The sequence below is a fragment of the Lithobates pipiens genome, unplaced genomic scaffold (assembly GCF_037356315.1).
Source record: "Lithobates pipiens isolate NorthernLeopardFrog02 unplaced genomic scaffold, aLitPip1_a1.2 Scaffold_3, whole genome shotgun sequence".
NCBI classification, from domain to species: Eukaryota; Metazoa; Chordata; class Amphibia; order Anura; family Ranidae; genus Lithobates; species Lithobates pipiens.
In genome coordinates this window covers 170467235-170481284 of record NW_027507790.1, presented here as the reverse complement: position 1 = coordinate 170481284, position 14050 = coordinate 170467235, and the positions used below count along the sequence as shown (strand labels likewise).

General features: G+C 42.2%; 1 protein-coding gene across 1 annotated transcript in view; it reads right to left on the bottom strand.

The window, feature by feature from the left end:
• The window catches only part of MCCC2 (methylcrotonyl-CoA carboxylase subunit 2), a 156760-nt gene that overhangs the window by 5260 nt on the left and 137450 nt on the right, over nt 1-14050 (bottom strand). Inside the window, exon 16 of the mRNA XM_077462494.1 lies at nt 10820-10905. Coding sequence (XP_077318620.1) covers nt 10820-10905 — 86 coding nt within the window. The remainder of the gene's footprint in view (nt 1-10819; nt 10906-14050) is intronic.

Sequence of the window (14050 nt, the reverse complement as noted above, 5' to 3'; positions counted from 1 at the left end):
GTTATGGGGATTTATTAGGCAATCTACCGGGGGTCTATAATACAGGAAATGTGTTAAGAAACCTTTATTAGTAATGGGGAGGATGTGTTTTGTGACTATACAAGCACAATAGTTTTCATTCAAAACTTGAAAAAGTATGCTGCACAGGACGGTTCTCCAAAGCAACAAATCAGATAATAACAAATTACAATAAACAGCTCATATGTGGATACTATATTTACTACACACCACTACATGTCTATATAAATATTTACCATGCCATAGTACTGCTGTTTAAACAATTTACATACATTTTTCTTTGAAGGACGCTAAATCTGGCCTTACACTAAAAGATCTGATTGAACAACCTCCGTACAATCTCCTTTAGATTTACCAAAAATATGTAGTAGGACAACACATCCGAACAATGCATATAACTTGTATCAAAATCAGGCAGGCCACTGCACTACATAGTTGATGGTAGATCTAACATAGACTGTACAAATCAGACTGTATAATGTATGGCAACCTTAAGTATTCAATTATATGAGCATCATATGTAGGAACCTCAGTTTGATCCATGTTCCTACTGCTATTCTGGGAAAGGAGAGCTAAGCAAATTAATGGTCTAGTGCTGTTCAACTCTGCATACACAATTCAGGTTGGTATGGCATGACATGTTAAAAACATTTTTATTTTTTTCTGAAATGGCCAGATATATCTTGGTATGTTTTATTCAGACCTTGAACAGTATTAGGTGACAGTTTTAGGAAACACTATCATCTTAAGCGGCTCTTATCGTATGGGTTCATGCACACTAGACAGCAAAAAATATGCCAGAACTGCTGGCAGAAAAAACGCTCCTATGGAGCGTACAGCACACATGTTTGCGTTTTTAAGTGTTTTTCCCCAAAACACTAGAAAATGTATTCTTAAAAACCACGTTAATGTAAGTCAGGTGTTTTTCTGCCCAAAACGCACTTGTGATGTTTTTTTTTCCTCCCTGTAAATGCCCCTTTACAAATATGACTGTAAATGCCCAAATATGCATAGACACATAGTACAGCTGCACGATTCTGGCCAAAATGTGAATCACGATTTTTCTGCTTAGATTACAAAGATCACAATTCGCACGACGTAAAAGCTTTCAGATTATACCAAAAAAATTGGGCTAATATATATATATATATATATATATATATATATATATATATATATATATATATATATAATGTTTGGGGGTTCTAAGTAATTTTCTAGCAAAAAAAAATAAATAATGATTTTAACTTGAAACCAATAAATGTTACAATGTTTATACTTAAGTTCCACTGCTAAAGAATGTTGTGGTTCTTGGCAGACTGCCTGTTTTTTTCTTCCTTTCTTTTGACAGCTGTGGCTTCAGAAGAGCAGAGAGAATTCTCTGTATACAAAGAATCATGCAACACTTTTGTCAAGATCGCAACAGGGAAAAAAATCGTGATAACGATTCTTGACGATTAATCGTGCAGCTCTAACACATAGGCTAACAGTGTTGCTTCTACAGGCTTAAATAAAAAAACAAAAGCCGGTATAAGCAACATTTTATCCCCAGTGTGCATGAGGCTTAGAGACCCTTTAAATATTTAGCCTTCATCCAACCTAGAGATCATGATTTATACCTGTTATAAAATGTCATCACACAAGTCTTTCTGGAAACAGGTAATGTGTAATTTAGTGAAATTGATCAACACATGTAAAGAGATGTAAACAGCAGCGTAAATACTAGTAGGTTAACAGCTTGCTAACGACCCTCATAAATACAGGCTGTTCAATGAATGTTAGCCTTTAATTTGATTTATAATTAAAAGATACAAAAACACGGAGAAGACAGATATTGATGAGCTAGATGAGGTAGGAAGACTGCACTGCAAGAATGGAACAATATCACTGAAAAATGTGTCTACCTATCTCAATCTAAAAGAAGGAAACTGGGAAAAAATGTGCCGTAGCCATTCATAATGACCAATCAAGTGTTGTCCTTACAGTAGAACTAAAGTTCCCAATATTTTATTTTCCTTCAAAGGTCCAGTGTCCCTCGCCGGCGTCTTCTGCCAGGCTTCTACCAGGTCGATGGCCGTGGCCATTTATATTGGTCAGCGTGGGGTGACATCATTCCTGCACATGCCTTAGCTGGAACATAAGCTGAGCTGCACTTACATTCCAAAGAATACGGTGAGAGCAGGTCAGTAGGTTTATTTTATTGCAGAAGAGACATTCTACATCTCTTCTGCAATAAAGAGCCTGCCTGGGTGAAGTTTTCAATGGATCTAGCATTCAATTTAATATTTAATAGAAAGTGAATATGTGCCGTGGAATGTATAAGTGTAACATTTACAGGTATGTATCGCCTGTTAAAAGGGGTCACAGCATTATCCCTGAAAATGCTTTCATCTGCTTTTCTCTTCAGTAGCACAGGGGCATCTTTGTACGGGTTGTATCCGAGGTTAAAAGTGTGGATTACAGCAACATGTTTACCCAACTTCCCTTCTGTCTTACATCACACTTACCATTCCCTTTAATACACCTCTACTCTGCCAGCTGCTGCGGCAAACAGAGCAAACCCTATGCCCCCATGTGCTAGCAGGCCCCTCGGCACTATCACCTGGGAGGAAGTGGAGCAAGTCAGATGCTAGACCTTACTGGAACCTATCAAGTATTTCTCTTGGGTGAGTGTTTGCTGATGGGAAGAGGGGACGTTAAAGTGGTTGTAAAGGTTCAAGGTTTTTTCCTTCAGTGTGCAGCAGCCCCCAATACTTACCTGAGCCCAATCACGATCCAGTGATGTATGCGAGATTCTCATGCGCCCCCCCCCCCCCCCCCCGGGACTCTCCTTCCTCATTGGCTGAGACAGCAATGTGAGCCATTGGTCCTGCTGCTAGTAAATCACAGGCAGTGAGTCAATGAGGAGAGGGGGTGGGGCTGAGTTACAGGTCTGTGTATCTTATGGCCAAACAGAGCAGTGGCTCTGGAGCAAGGTGCCCCCACAGCAAGATATTTAATGAGGGTGGCACTTGGCAGGGAGGTAGAGCCAGGAACACAGGTGGGGTACTGGAGAAGATGAGGATTGAGGCTGCTTGGTGCAAAACCACTTCAAAAAGCAGATATGACATGTTTGTTGTTATTATTTTTTTTAAACTTGACTTTAATATCACTTTAAGACAGTGCTCGACAAAACCCGGTCGCCAGGTCGCATTGGCGACTAGAATCAGCGACCTTGCGCCTGGGGCAGCATAGCTGGGGGTATCCCGTCTCCGTGGACCCCCCCCCGCGCGATCGCGTCGGGCCGCGCCGCAGGCGGCCGGTAATTGAGCCCCCGGCTTTGAGGCCTTCTGTGATCCTATGGTTCCTTCTGGAATCTGGCGCCCTCTTGTGGTGGCCGTTGGAATTACAACCAACAATGCTAATGGGATTGCCTGCCAGTCTTTCTCCATCCCTTTACTTAGAACCCCTAAACAAAACAAAAAAAAAAAAATATATATATATATATATATATATATTATATTAATAAATAAATATATATATATATTTTTTTTATTATTTATTCTAACACCCTAGAGAGTAAAATGGTGGTCGTTGCAATACTGTCTGTCACACCGTATTTGCACAGCGGACTTACAAGCGCACTTTTTTTGGGGAAAAATTTTTTATTTAATAAAAAAAAAAAGACAACAGTAAAGTTAGCCTAATTTTTTTTTTTTTATATTGTGAAAGATAATGTTACGCCGAGTAAATCGATACCCAACATGTCACGCTTCAAAATTGCGCCCGCTCATGGAGTGGCGACAAACTTTTACCCTTTAAAATCTCCATAGGCGACGTTTAAAAAATTCTATAGGTTGCACGTTTTGAGTTACAGAGGAGATCTGGGGCTAGAATTATTGCTCTTACTCTACTGATCGCAGCGATACCTCACATGTGTGGTTTGAACACCGCTTTCATATATGCGTTCGCTTCTGCACGCAAGCTTGGCGAGACAGGGCGCATTTAAAACATTTTTTTTTCTTATTTTAACTTTTATTTTAACTTTTTTCACTGTTCTTTTAAAAAAAAAAAAAAAATGTGTGTCACTTTTATTCCTATTACAAGGAATGTAAAAATCCCTTGTAATAGAAAAAAGCATGACAGGTCCTCTTTTATATATGAGATCTGGGGTCAGAGAGACCTCACATCTCATATTTACACTAAAATGCAATTTAAAAATGTCCCTCTAAGAGCTATGGGCAATGACTTGGAGACAGGTGGGGGGCTGGGGGCTATCTTCCCCCTCACTCGTCTCCATGTCAGGCCAGGGACAGGTCCAGATCGCCGTCACGGACCTGGCTCCTAACTTTTTTAGCTGGCTCCTAGATTCCAAGCAAATTTGTCAACCCCTGCTTTAAGATAACTTGTTGCTTTGTCATAGGTGAAAGAAAATTATTTTACACGTACCAATATAGAAAATAGACCACTCTGGCTCAGTTTTTGCACTGCCTAGAAAATGTGTGCAAATAAAAATGTGCAATGATTTCTAGCATGTTTTGCTAGAACTACAGATAATGGGGTGGATTTACTAAAAGGCATATACTATACTGAGCAATGTAAGTGCACTTGCTCCAGAGCTTAGTAAATGAGGTAAAGTTTCACTTTGAGAGAAAACAAAAAAAGGAAAAGACAAAAACACAACCAAACACAGTTACCTCCAGAAAATTTATTATGCCTGAGGCAGGGACAATGGCACATGAAAACATCAAAAAACCTCCAACTCTTGACCCTGCAGAAAAACCCCCCAACCCATACAAAGCCAAACCCACCTTCAATAAAAACCTTCACCTGAATCGGGAAAAAGGATGTGGACGCAGTCTTACAGAGGGAGCTGGGCTATACCTCCCCAACAGCCCCCAGAAAAAGGCCTTAATGACCACCCACCCAGGACCCTATGAAGTTACCACAGTCCTGCTCTGGGCAATGCCACACCTTAAAGCAGGGGTCTCAAACTCGCGGCCCGCGGGCCAACTGCGGCCCGCTGGACAATATTTTGCGGCCCCCCGCCTGCCACCTTCCCTCTGGTACTTGAAGAAGATGAAGTCGCCGCTCTGAACGCACTTGGTGCAGGTCAGCCTCCGGCGGTGTTACACAGCGGGCAGCGCTCCACCGCCAAGTACAGTACCTCGGCGTCTCACCAGGGGGAGTAAGTGGCGGTGGAGCGCTGCCCGCTGTGTAACACCGCCGGACGCTGACCTGCACCAAGTGCGTTCAGAGCGGCGACTTCATCTTCTTCGATGGGAGGGACACGGAGAGGCAAGTACCAGCCTGTCAGTCACGCTCTCCTCCACGCCTCTTTCCCGTTCAGGCGACAGGACGTTCTGCCATTGGAGGCCCTGCATGGGAGGAGGAGACGCAGGGGTTTCTCAATGGGCGTCTCCTTCTCCCTGGCTGTGTTGTGATCCAATCACATCAAAGAGTGTCACAGACAAGGAGTTTTTTTCTTCCTGGCTGTGACTCTCACTGTGATTGGATTGAGGCACATGGAGAAGGAGACGCCCATTGAGAAACCCCGGCGTCTCTTCCTCCTTGATGCTCAGTATTGGCATACACTACAGGGCAAGAAATATACAGGGGGGCACAGCAGAGCGGAGGAGTGCTATTTTTATGAACCAGACAGGTGCGTGCCCACCCTAAAGGTATTTGGCTACTCCTGTGAGTCCTCTTTAATGTTGCCGAAGGTCATGCTAGGCAGCTAGGGGGACTGGGAAACTCTATTTCCGCTCATCCAGAGCACCTTGTGCTGAAGTGGGTATCTCAAGGCACCATAGGCCTAAGTTTTTGGTACGCAGCCCCAAATATGTCTTGCTCAAAGCCTGCAGTGAAGAGAAAGGTTGATGATGAGCACAGACAATTTCAGGAAAAGTGGGAAAAGCAATATTTCTTTATTGAGCACAAGGGCATCCCAACTTGTCTTATTTGCACAGAGAAAGTTGCAGTGCCCAAAGAATACAATTTGAAGCGTCATTACACAACTAGACATGCTGAGGAGTATGCAAAGTACCAGGAAGATGTGAGAGCCAACCAGGTTGCTAAACTTAAGACATGTCTGCTGAGGCAACAAGATTTCTTTAAGAAAGCAACCAAAGAGAATGATGCAGCAGTCGAAGCCAGCTACGTAGTTAGTATGATGATTGCTAAAGCAGGAAAGTCATTTAAAGAAGGGGAATTTATAAAAAAGTGCATGTTACAGGCTGCAAGTATTATCTCTCCAGAAAAGAAAGGTCAGTTTAGCAACATCAGCCTTTCTTCCAACACCGTGGCAGAGCGCATTTCTGACCTTTCAAGTGACATTTATGATCAACTGTGTGAGAAAATAAAATGTTTCAGTGTATACTCAGTCGCTCTTGATGAGACCACAGACATCACCGACACTGCCCAGCTTGCAATCTATGTCCGGGGTGTTGATGACAATTTTGAAGTCACAGAGGAGTTGCTCTCACTAGTTCCAATGCATGGCCAGACCACCGCCCAAGAGATATTTCACCAGCTGTGTGATGCTTTTCAGAATGCTGGTTTGCCTTGGAGGAAGTTTGTCGGAATAACAACTGATGGAGCGCCATCAATGATGGGGAGGAAAAAAGGACTGGTGGCACTTGTTAATAAAAAAAAGAAAGAGGAAGGTTTAGAGGAGGTCATTGCTCTGCACTGCATTATTCATCAGCAGGCCCTTTGCAGCAAATGCCTGAAGTTTGACAACGTGATGTCTTTCGTTGTGAAATGCATCAATCAAATCAGATCCAGGGGCTTAAAACACAGAATGTTTCGTGCTTTTTTAGAGGAAATAGAGTCAGAATATGGGGATGTGCTCTACTTTACCGAGGTGCGTTGGCTCAGCAGGGGAAACGTATTGAAGAGATTTTTTGAGTTGAGAGCGGAAGTGAAAGCTTTTATGGAGAAAGATGGGGCTTCTGTTCCTTTGCTAAGTGATCCAAAATGGCTCATGGACTTAGCTTTTTTGGCTGATATCACACATGAGCTTAATGTACTGAATAAGAGGTTACAAGGCCAGGGGCAACTTGTCAGTGCTGCCTATGACAGCGTGAGAGCGTTCTCTACAAAACTTATATTGTGGAAAGACCAGCTTTCTCAAACAAACCTTTGCCATTTCCCAGCATGCAAGTCACTCATTGATTCAGGCACACTATTCAGTCATGAGGAGTATGTGGATGTCATTTTGAGGCTACAGGAGGAATTTGATCATAGATTTGCAGACTTCAAGAGACACAGAGCCACATTTCAAATTTTTGCAGACCCCTTCTCCTTTGATGTGCAAGATGCCCCTCCAGTGTTTCAAATAGAGCTCATTGACCTGCAGTGTAACTCTGAACTCAAAGCCAAGTTTAGGGATGTGAGTGGAAAAGCAGACAAACTTGGGCAATTTTTAAGAGAATTGCCCCCCAGCTTCCCTGAGCTTTCCCGAATGTTCAAGCAGACCATGTGTCTTTTTGGGAGCACATACTTGTGCGAAAAGCTCTTCTCTACCTTGAACTTCAATAAGTCAAAGTACAGGTCTAGAATTACTGATGCTCATCTTCAAGCTGTGCTGAGGGTCTCAACTGCTTCCTCACTTACGCCAAATGTGGCTCGGCTATGCAAGAGTAAGCGCTGTCAGATCTCTAGCAGCAAGAAGTAGGCAGATAAAGCCATGTTCAAACAGTTTATGTCCATTCATGTTCTAAAAGTTAAATGTTAAAGAACTGTTAATAAAGACATTTGAATCTGAATAATGATATTTTGTAAGCGCATTTTTTGTGGAAAACTTGATGCGGCCCAGCCTTACCCAGAATCTACCTCCAGTGGCCCCCAGGTAAATTGAGTTTGAGACCCCTGCCTTAAAGCCACAATGGGCGAATGAGACACTGCACCAAAGTACTGTGGAGGTAGGTATGTCTGAATGGCAAGCCTGTCTCAGCCCGCCTATCCCAGTCACCTGAGTATATAAGCTACAAGTATGGTTAGTAATACAGTCATGGTCAGGGCTATATCAGAAGTAGTATCAAAAGTAAGATTTGACCAAAGCCACTAAGGTGGAAATGTAGCAATGCAGTGTAAGCAATATCAGTTAATCCGTGCCAAGATGGAAAGATGTACATAAACCATGTAGCTTAAAGGCAGTCTCCATCCGTAGTGAAAAGATGCCACTAACAGATGGAAATAAACAACAATATGATGCTTGAATGGATAACTAGTAGCATGGCTGGACTGATGTATGATAGAGGCTCTCACATAGATATGTAAGGGCACTGATATCACAGGGAAAGTCCTATACTGATTAGGTAACTTTTCCACCTGTAAATCATACAACCATATAGCCGATATCAGTTGCGATGGTATCGTACCTACTCACAGCCCTCCATCCATGGTGGTATATGATGGTTACGTTGGTATGCTGGCATCAAACTGACTGGTCACCTCCCAGTAAATTAATCATTCACAGATCACTCATGACAGTTGTAATCTCCACACCGCATAAGTGAGTTTGTCTTGGTAACCGCGGCTCCAGACACATCCCTTCCGGACAGGCACATGCAGTCCAGTATAATTCCTATTGGTCCTCATGAGGCATTCGGTGGCTGGACAGTAAGGGGCACGTCCCTGCGTCTAAAAAGCTTCACTTTGCAAAGAATACTAAATCACCGCAAGAAAAATTAAAAACAGCATTTTTACTGGCATGTGATTGGATGATAGAAATCAGCAGAGCTTCCCCTAAGATCTAGAGCAACGGCACAGTATATTTATTTACTTTTAGTAAATCAACCTCCCCATGTGTGAACCTTTCATCTCTAGTACACAACTCATGCCTGGGTGATATTGTGGCTTTTAATTATTTTATTTATTTCCTCTCTGTGGTTTTAATTGCTGGCAGTTCCGTGTTTTGGAGAGTCCCAGGGGCAGCCCCAGATTTGAATATGTGTCATTTTTAAATCACGAAAAGTTCTTCATTAAGCAAAATTCTTATGCTTAATGAAGTCAGATAATATAACTTTGATGTCCTCCTCGGTCTTCCATCTCTCTCTCCCTCCAAATGCACAGCTGGGTAGCCTTCTAAACAACACTTTGGGGCATGACCACAAAAACATAAAAATTCTAAAATTTGAAAATAATAAATTTAATAAAGAATCAACTTGGCTAATATAAAAATATAAGTAAAAATGTGCGATTAAACTTTTTTTCTGATTCCAAAATGCTGTAGCTGGCGAAGGAGACCCCAGCACACTAACAGGAACACTACAATATAGTATATAACCTGAACACAGAGGCGTCGCCAGGGGGTGGCTTCTAGGGCTACAGCCCCGAATCTGCGGTCCATAGCCCCGAGTGTGTCAGCGGGTGAACTGGTGCAGGCTTTTTAGTATATAGAATGGGAAGTCAGCAGCGGCGGTGGCAGCCGCATTATACCTTCCTTGTGATCCACCAGGCGCGGCCCCACCCACTGCACTGTCATGCCAAGTGAAATGCCCGAGGGCTGATGGCAGACGAACACGCAATGCTGGATTTCTCCTTGCAGCCGGCGCAGCGACGCACACTAATCTGTTGCCTTCAGAGGCACGCTGGGTCACTATGCCTGAATGCAGTGGGAGAACAGAAGAACGACCATGGTGGGAGAGAAGGTGCTTCTGGTGGAAAAATCTCTCTCCCTAATATACACTTATTGGGATTTTAAAAAAGCAGAATACATGACCTAAATTGATGAAGAAATTTCATTTTTTAATGGATGTGTTTTACAGCAGAACATAAAAACTTGTTATTTTTTAAATTGTCTGTCTTTTTTGTATATAGCACATAAAATACAAAAACCGTACAGGTAATCAAATACCACCAAAAGAAAGTTCTATTTGTGGGGAAAAAAAAGGACATCAATTTTGTTTGGGTACAACGTTGACCACACAATTGTCAGTTAAAGTAATGCACTGCTGTATTGCAAAAAAATGGCTTGGTCAGGAAAGGGGGTAAACCATCCAGGGCTGAAGTGGTTAAACCAATGACATTGGGAGAGAGAACGGCCCTTGGGTGGAAGAATGAAGGTGTTGGATTCTCTCTCACTTTTCAGTGGTGTTATCTAGGAGAATTTGGATTTTTTTTTTTTTTAAGTGAACTTATTCTGCATCTGGTGACAGGCAATGGTGGCAAGTGACACACTGCATCTGGTGACAGGCAATGGTGGCAAGTGACACACTGCATCTGGTGACAGGTAATGGTGGCAAGTTACACACTGCATCTGGTGACAGGTAATGGTGGCAAGTGACACACTGCATCCGGTGACAGGTAATGGTGGCAAGTGACACACTGCATCTGGTGACAGGTGACGGCAAGTGACACACTGCATCTGGTGACAGGTGATGGTGGCAAATGACACACTGCATCTGGTGACAAGCAATGGTGGCAAGTGACACACTGCATCTGGTGACAGGCGGCGGTGGCAAGTGACACACTGCATCTGGTGACAGGCGGCGGTGGCAAGTGACACACTGCATCTGGTGACAGGCGGCGGTGGCAAGTGACACTCCTAGCATTCCCACTGATTCTGCATTATGGTGAGTTGAACCACTGCATTATATATTACAATGTAACAATAGACATAATGCGCTTCAATCACCCTGACACCATATCAACCATGGTGCCATAATGATTGAAGGGCCAACAGCAGCCATTGTCCACGAAAAATTGCTTACCACCTGCATTGCCCTGCAAACCCCCCACCGCTTCTGCTATGGGCTCTAGCCCCAGACCTAGCAGCGCCCCTGCCTGAACATATATTGTACTCCTGACGTCTCACCTTGCACTTGAGTAATATGGACTTCCTTCCTCCTCAAATCTTTTGATTATTGGTTCCTTCAGAGCAGCTTCTTCTTTTTCTGAAAACTAATAAAGTAACGCATGAAAATTAAAGCAAGAAGTATTTATATATTTTAATAACCAGCCTGGAATAGCGCAATTAGGTACAGTTGTGCATTTCTACGTCACTTCACAATGGAGTATGTCGTTGTAGCAGTTGGTGTCTGATGGGGAGGGCCATGCCAGTAGACAAGGGGGTGGCAAAAGCTGCTAGCTTCTCAAGTGGCCCATTCTGCCCTAAAGCAGATATTTCACCATTAATTGAACTTTCTTTCATTCAAATCAAATAATGTTTCAAGTACTGTGCAGCTCACAAAGAAATAATTTTAAATAATTTTCGGTGATGTAATTGGACCCAAACACATTGCTAGCTTATGGCTGTTTACCAAGGAAACGAAAAGCCTTCTCATAGAACATGACCACAGGGCAAACAATTACATTTGTAACATTAATGCAAACAAGCAGACACATTCAAACATAATGTAAAATCTTAGGTAATGAAACTGGCATGGGGTCTAAATTAATCTATCAAAATGAGTAAAATGCATTCCCTTCAAAACCTGACAAACAGCTAATTTTATTGCATGTTTTATTAACAGTGTCACAAATTGGTCCTTTGATGTACAAAAGAACATAGATGGAAGAATACCAACTCAATATCGTAGACAGTCAAATGGATATTTCTATTAGGAAAAGCTAAAGATCAGTCACTTTATAAAATACCTTTGATTATGCTCAATATGTAAAACCCATAGCAACCAGATGTTATTCTACTGCGGTCGGATCAGTAAAAAAAAAAGAAAAAAAAAAAAAGATGAATCATAATTAGTTGCGGTGTAGGAATCCAAAACGAAACCAAGTTCATATGATGTGGAGGTGCCCCAAGTTAAACAGATACTGGAGTGAAGTTATTGGAAAAATAAATAAGGTATTTGGGAAAATTCTTGACGTAGACCCTAAGATCTGCCTATTGGGCTGTATGGAAGAGGACAATAAAACATGCGGGGGAGAAAAATAGTAATAATTAGATGCCTTTTCCTGGCACAGAAACTGATAGCAAGGAAGTGGCTAGTGTCAAACCCACCAACCTGCGTAGAATGGGAGGATGATGTAACAAAACAATAAGAAAGAAAAGATTTGTGCATAATAAAAGGGGGAATGCCAAAATGTTTAAAAAAAAAAAAAGTATGGGAATGTTGGAAGGGGGCAATGCACAATTAAGGTTGATGGGGTTTTCTTTCTTTTTTGGATTCCAGGAATCTTTTTCGTTTCTTGGGATGATGTATAGTGAATAAATAGAAATGGTATATTACTTTAGATAGATTAAGGGAAAAATGAATTGTAGTGTATTATATAAATACACGTGTGCATGTTAAAAGGTTGGGGTGGTGGGTTATAAGAGAATGTGAAATGTATGTATGAAAATGCCGTTTTCTTTTTATACCAATAAAAAAACGACTTGATTAAAAATAACTAGTTGGTGTGAGTTATTGCACTGCTTTCTTAAAGTACATGAAAACTGAATGATGTTTAGTTTAATAAAGTACTGCACATCAAACGGTCATGTTTTTTAATAGCATACTTGTTTTTATGTTTTCTACTCATCCTTTGTTACATCTCATGTTTATCAATCTCTTGCAGCGGTTTTCTCCATACATACACTCCAGTCATGGCAGTATGGCATTTCTCATGTTGTGTTTCCTGATGGTAACAGTAGACCATGACCTGGAATTTGTGTTGTATTGGCCACAAGCAGTCTCCATGGGAAAGCCTGGTGGCAATGCAGGAGGTCAATTGATAAACAGGGTCCAGTGGTGTCACTATGGGGGGGCGGGGGGGTACACCCTGCAACCGGGTGACACCATCCCGAGGGCGACAGGGCCATGGAGGGTCCTGGGGGCAGGGCACTTTTTAGCCAGAACATACCGGCGCTGCGCTAGCCCTGAGTGAGACTCCTCAGTCTCACTCTCACTGATGATGCGGCTGCCTCCTGTCACAAGCCCGCTGCCCAGAGAGTGACAGTCTGAGCAAACATCTTTCGGGGCAGCTGCAAACTGAATCCTGATGAAGGGGGTAGTTTGGTTGTTTTGAGAAGGGTCTGTACTGATGAAGGGGGGTAGTTTGTATTGGGGAGACTGTACTAATAGATGGGGTGGTTGCCCTGGGGGTGGTCTGTACTGATAAAGGGGGGTAGTTTGTCCGGAGGGGGTCTGTACTGATGAAGGGGGGTCTATACTGATGGAGGGGGATCTTCACTGATGGAAAGGGGTCTGTACTGACGGGGGGGAACTATACTGAGGACTATACTTGGTGGAGGGGGGTCTGTACTGGTGGAGGGGGGTCTATAATTAGTGAAGGAGGGTCTGTACTAAGGGGTGACTATAGTTGGTGGGGGGGGTGACACCATGTTTTACCACAGCGGGTGACACCAACCCTAGTGACACCACTGACAGGGTCTAAACACTGTCACTGTATTAACAGGAAGTGCCTGAACAACTTTCCATGGTGGGATTAATGAAAGCTGCAGATTAAAAATTTTTGAAAATTATGTTTGCAAGGATAACATATTAAAGTTTGAGATTTTAGTGATGTTAGTCATCTCCCAAAATGAAGTAGGTTATATCAAGTATATGTAGTACCTCCTCAAATACTTAAGCAGGAATAGCGTAGAGTAGATAAAAAATATTTGGCAGCAAAACCAGCAAAAGTAGTCCCCAGACAATAGCACTACTCCACTGTATGTTGCTAACAAAGTACATTTGGTAACAAGACAAGCATGTATGCAAGCGTGATAAAACTACTGAAATCCATATTTGTGACACATTATATACTGTGTCCACTGATAAAACCTGAAAGCTGCACCCCTTAAAGTAAACCTAAACACTAAAATCTTAAAAAAAAAAAAAAAAAAAAAGGAGAAATTCAAAAACGTTTTACATTTGCAGCTTCTGCGCTTATGGCTGACACATGGGTCAGTTTAAGGTATTGTGTTTTTTTTGGTAGGGGTAAATGCACATTCCAGTACCTTTCCCAATCTTTAGGAAAGTAGGACTCTTGTTTGCATGGAGGTGGGTGATACCCAAACTACCAAAAATGTAAAAAAAAAAAAAAAAAAAGGGTACCTAAGGATCTAAGTGCAGTCAAGGATTTTAAAATAAATTCAACTGGGTGT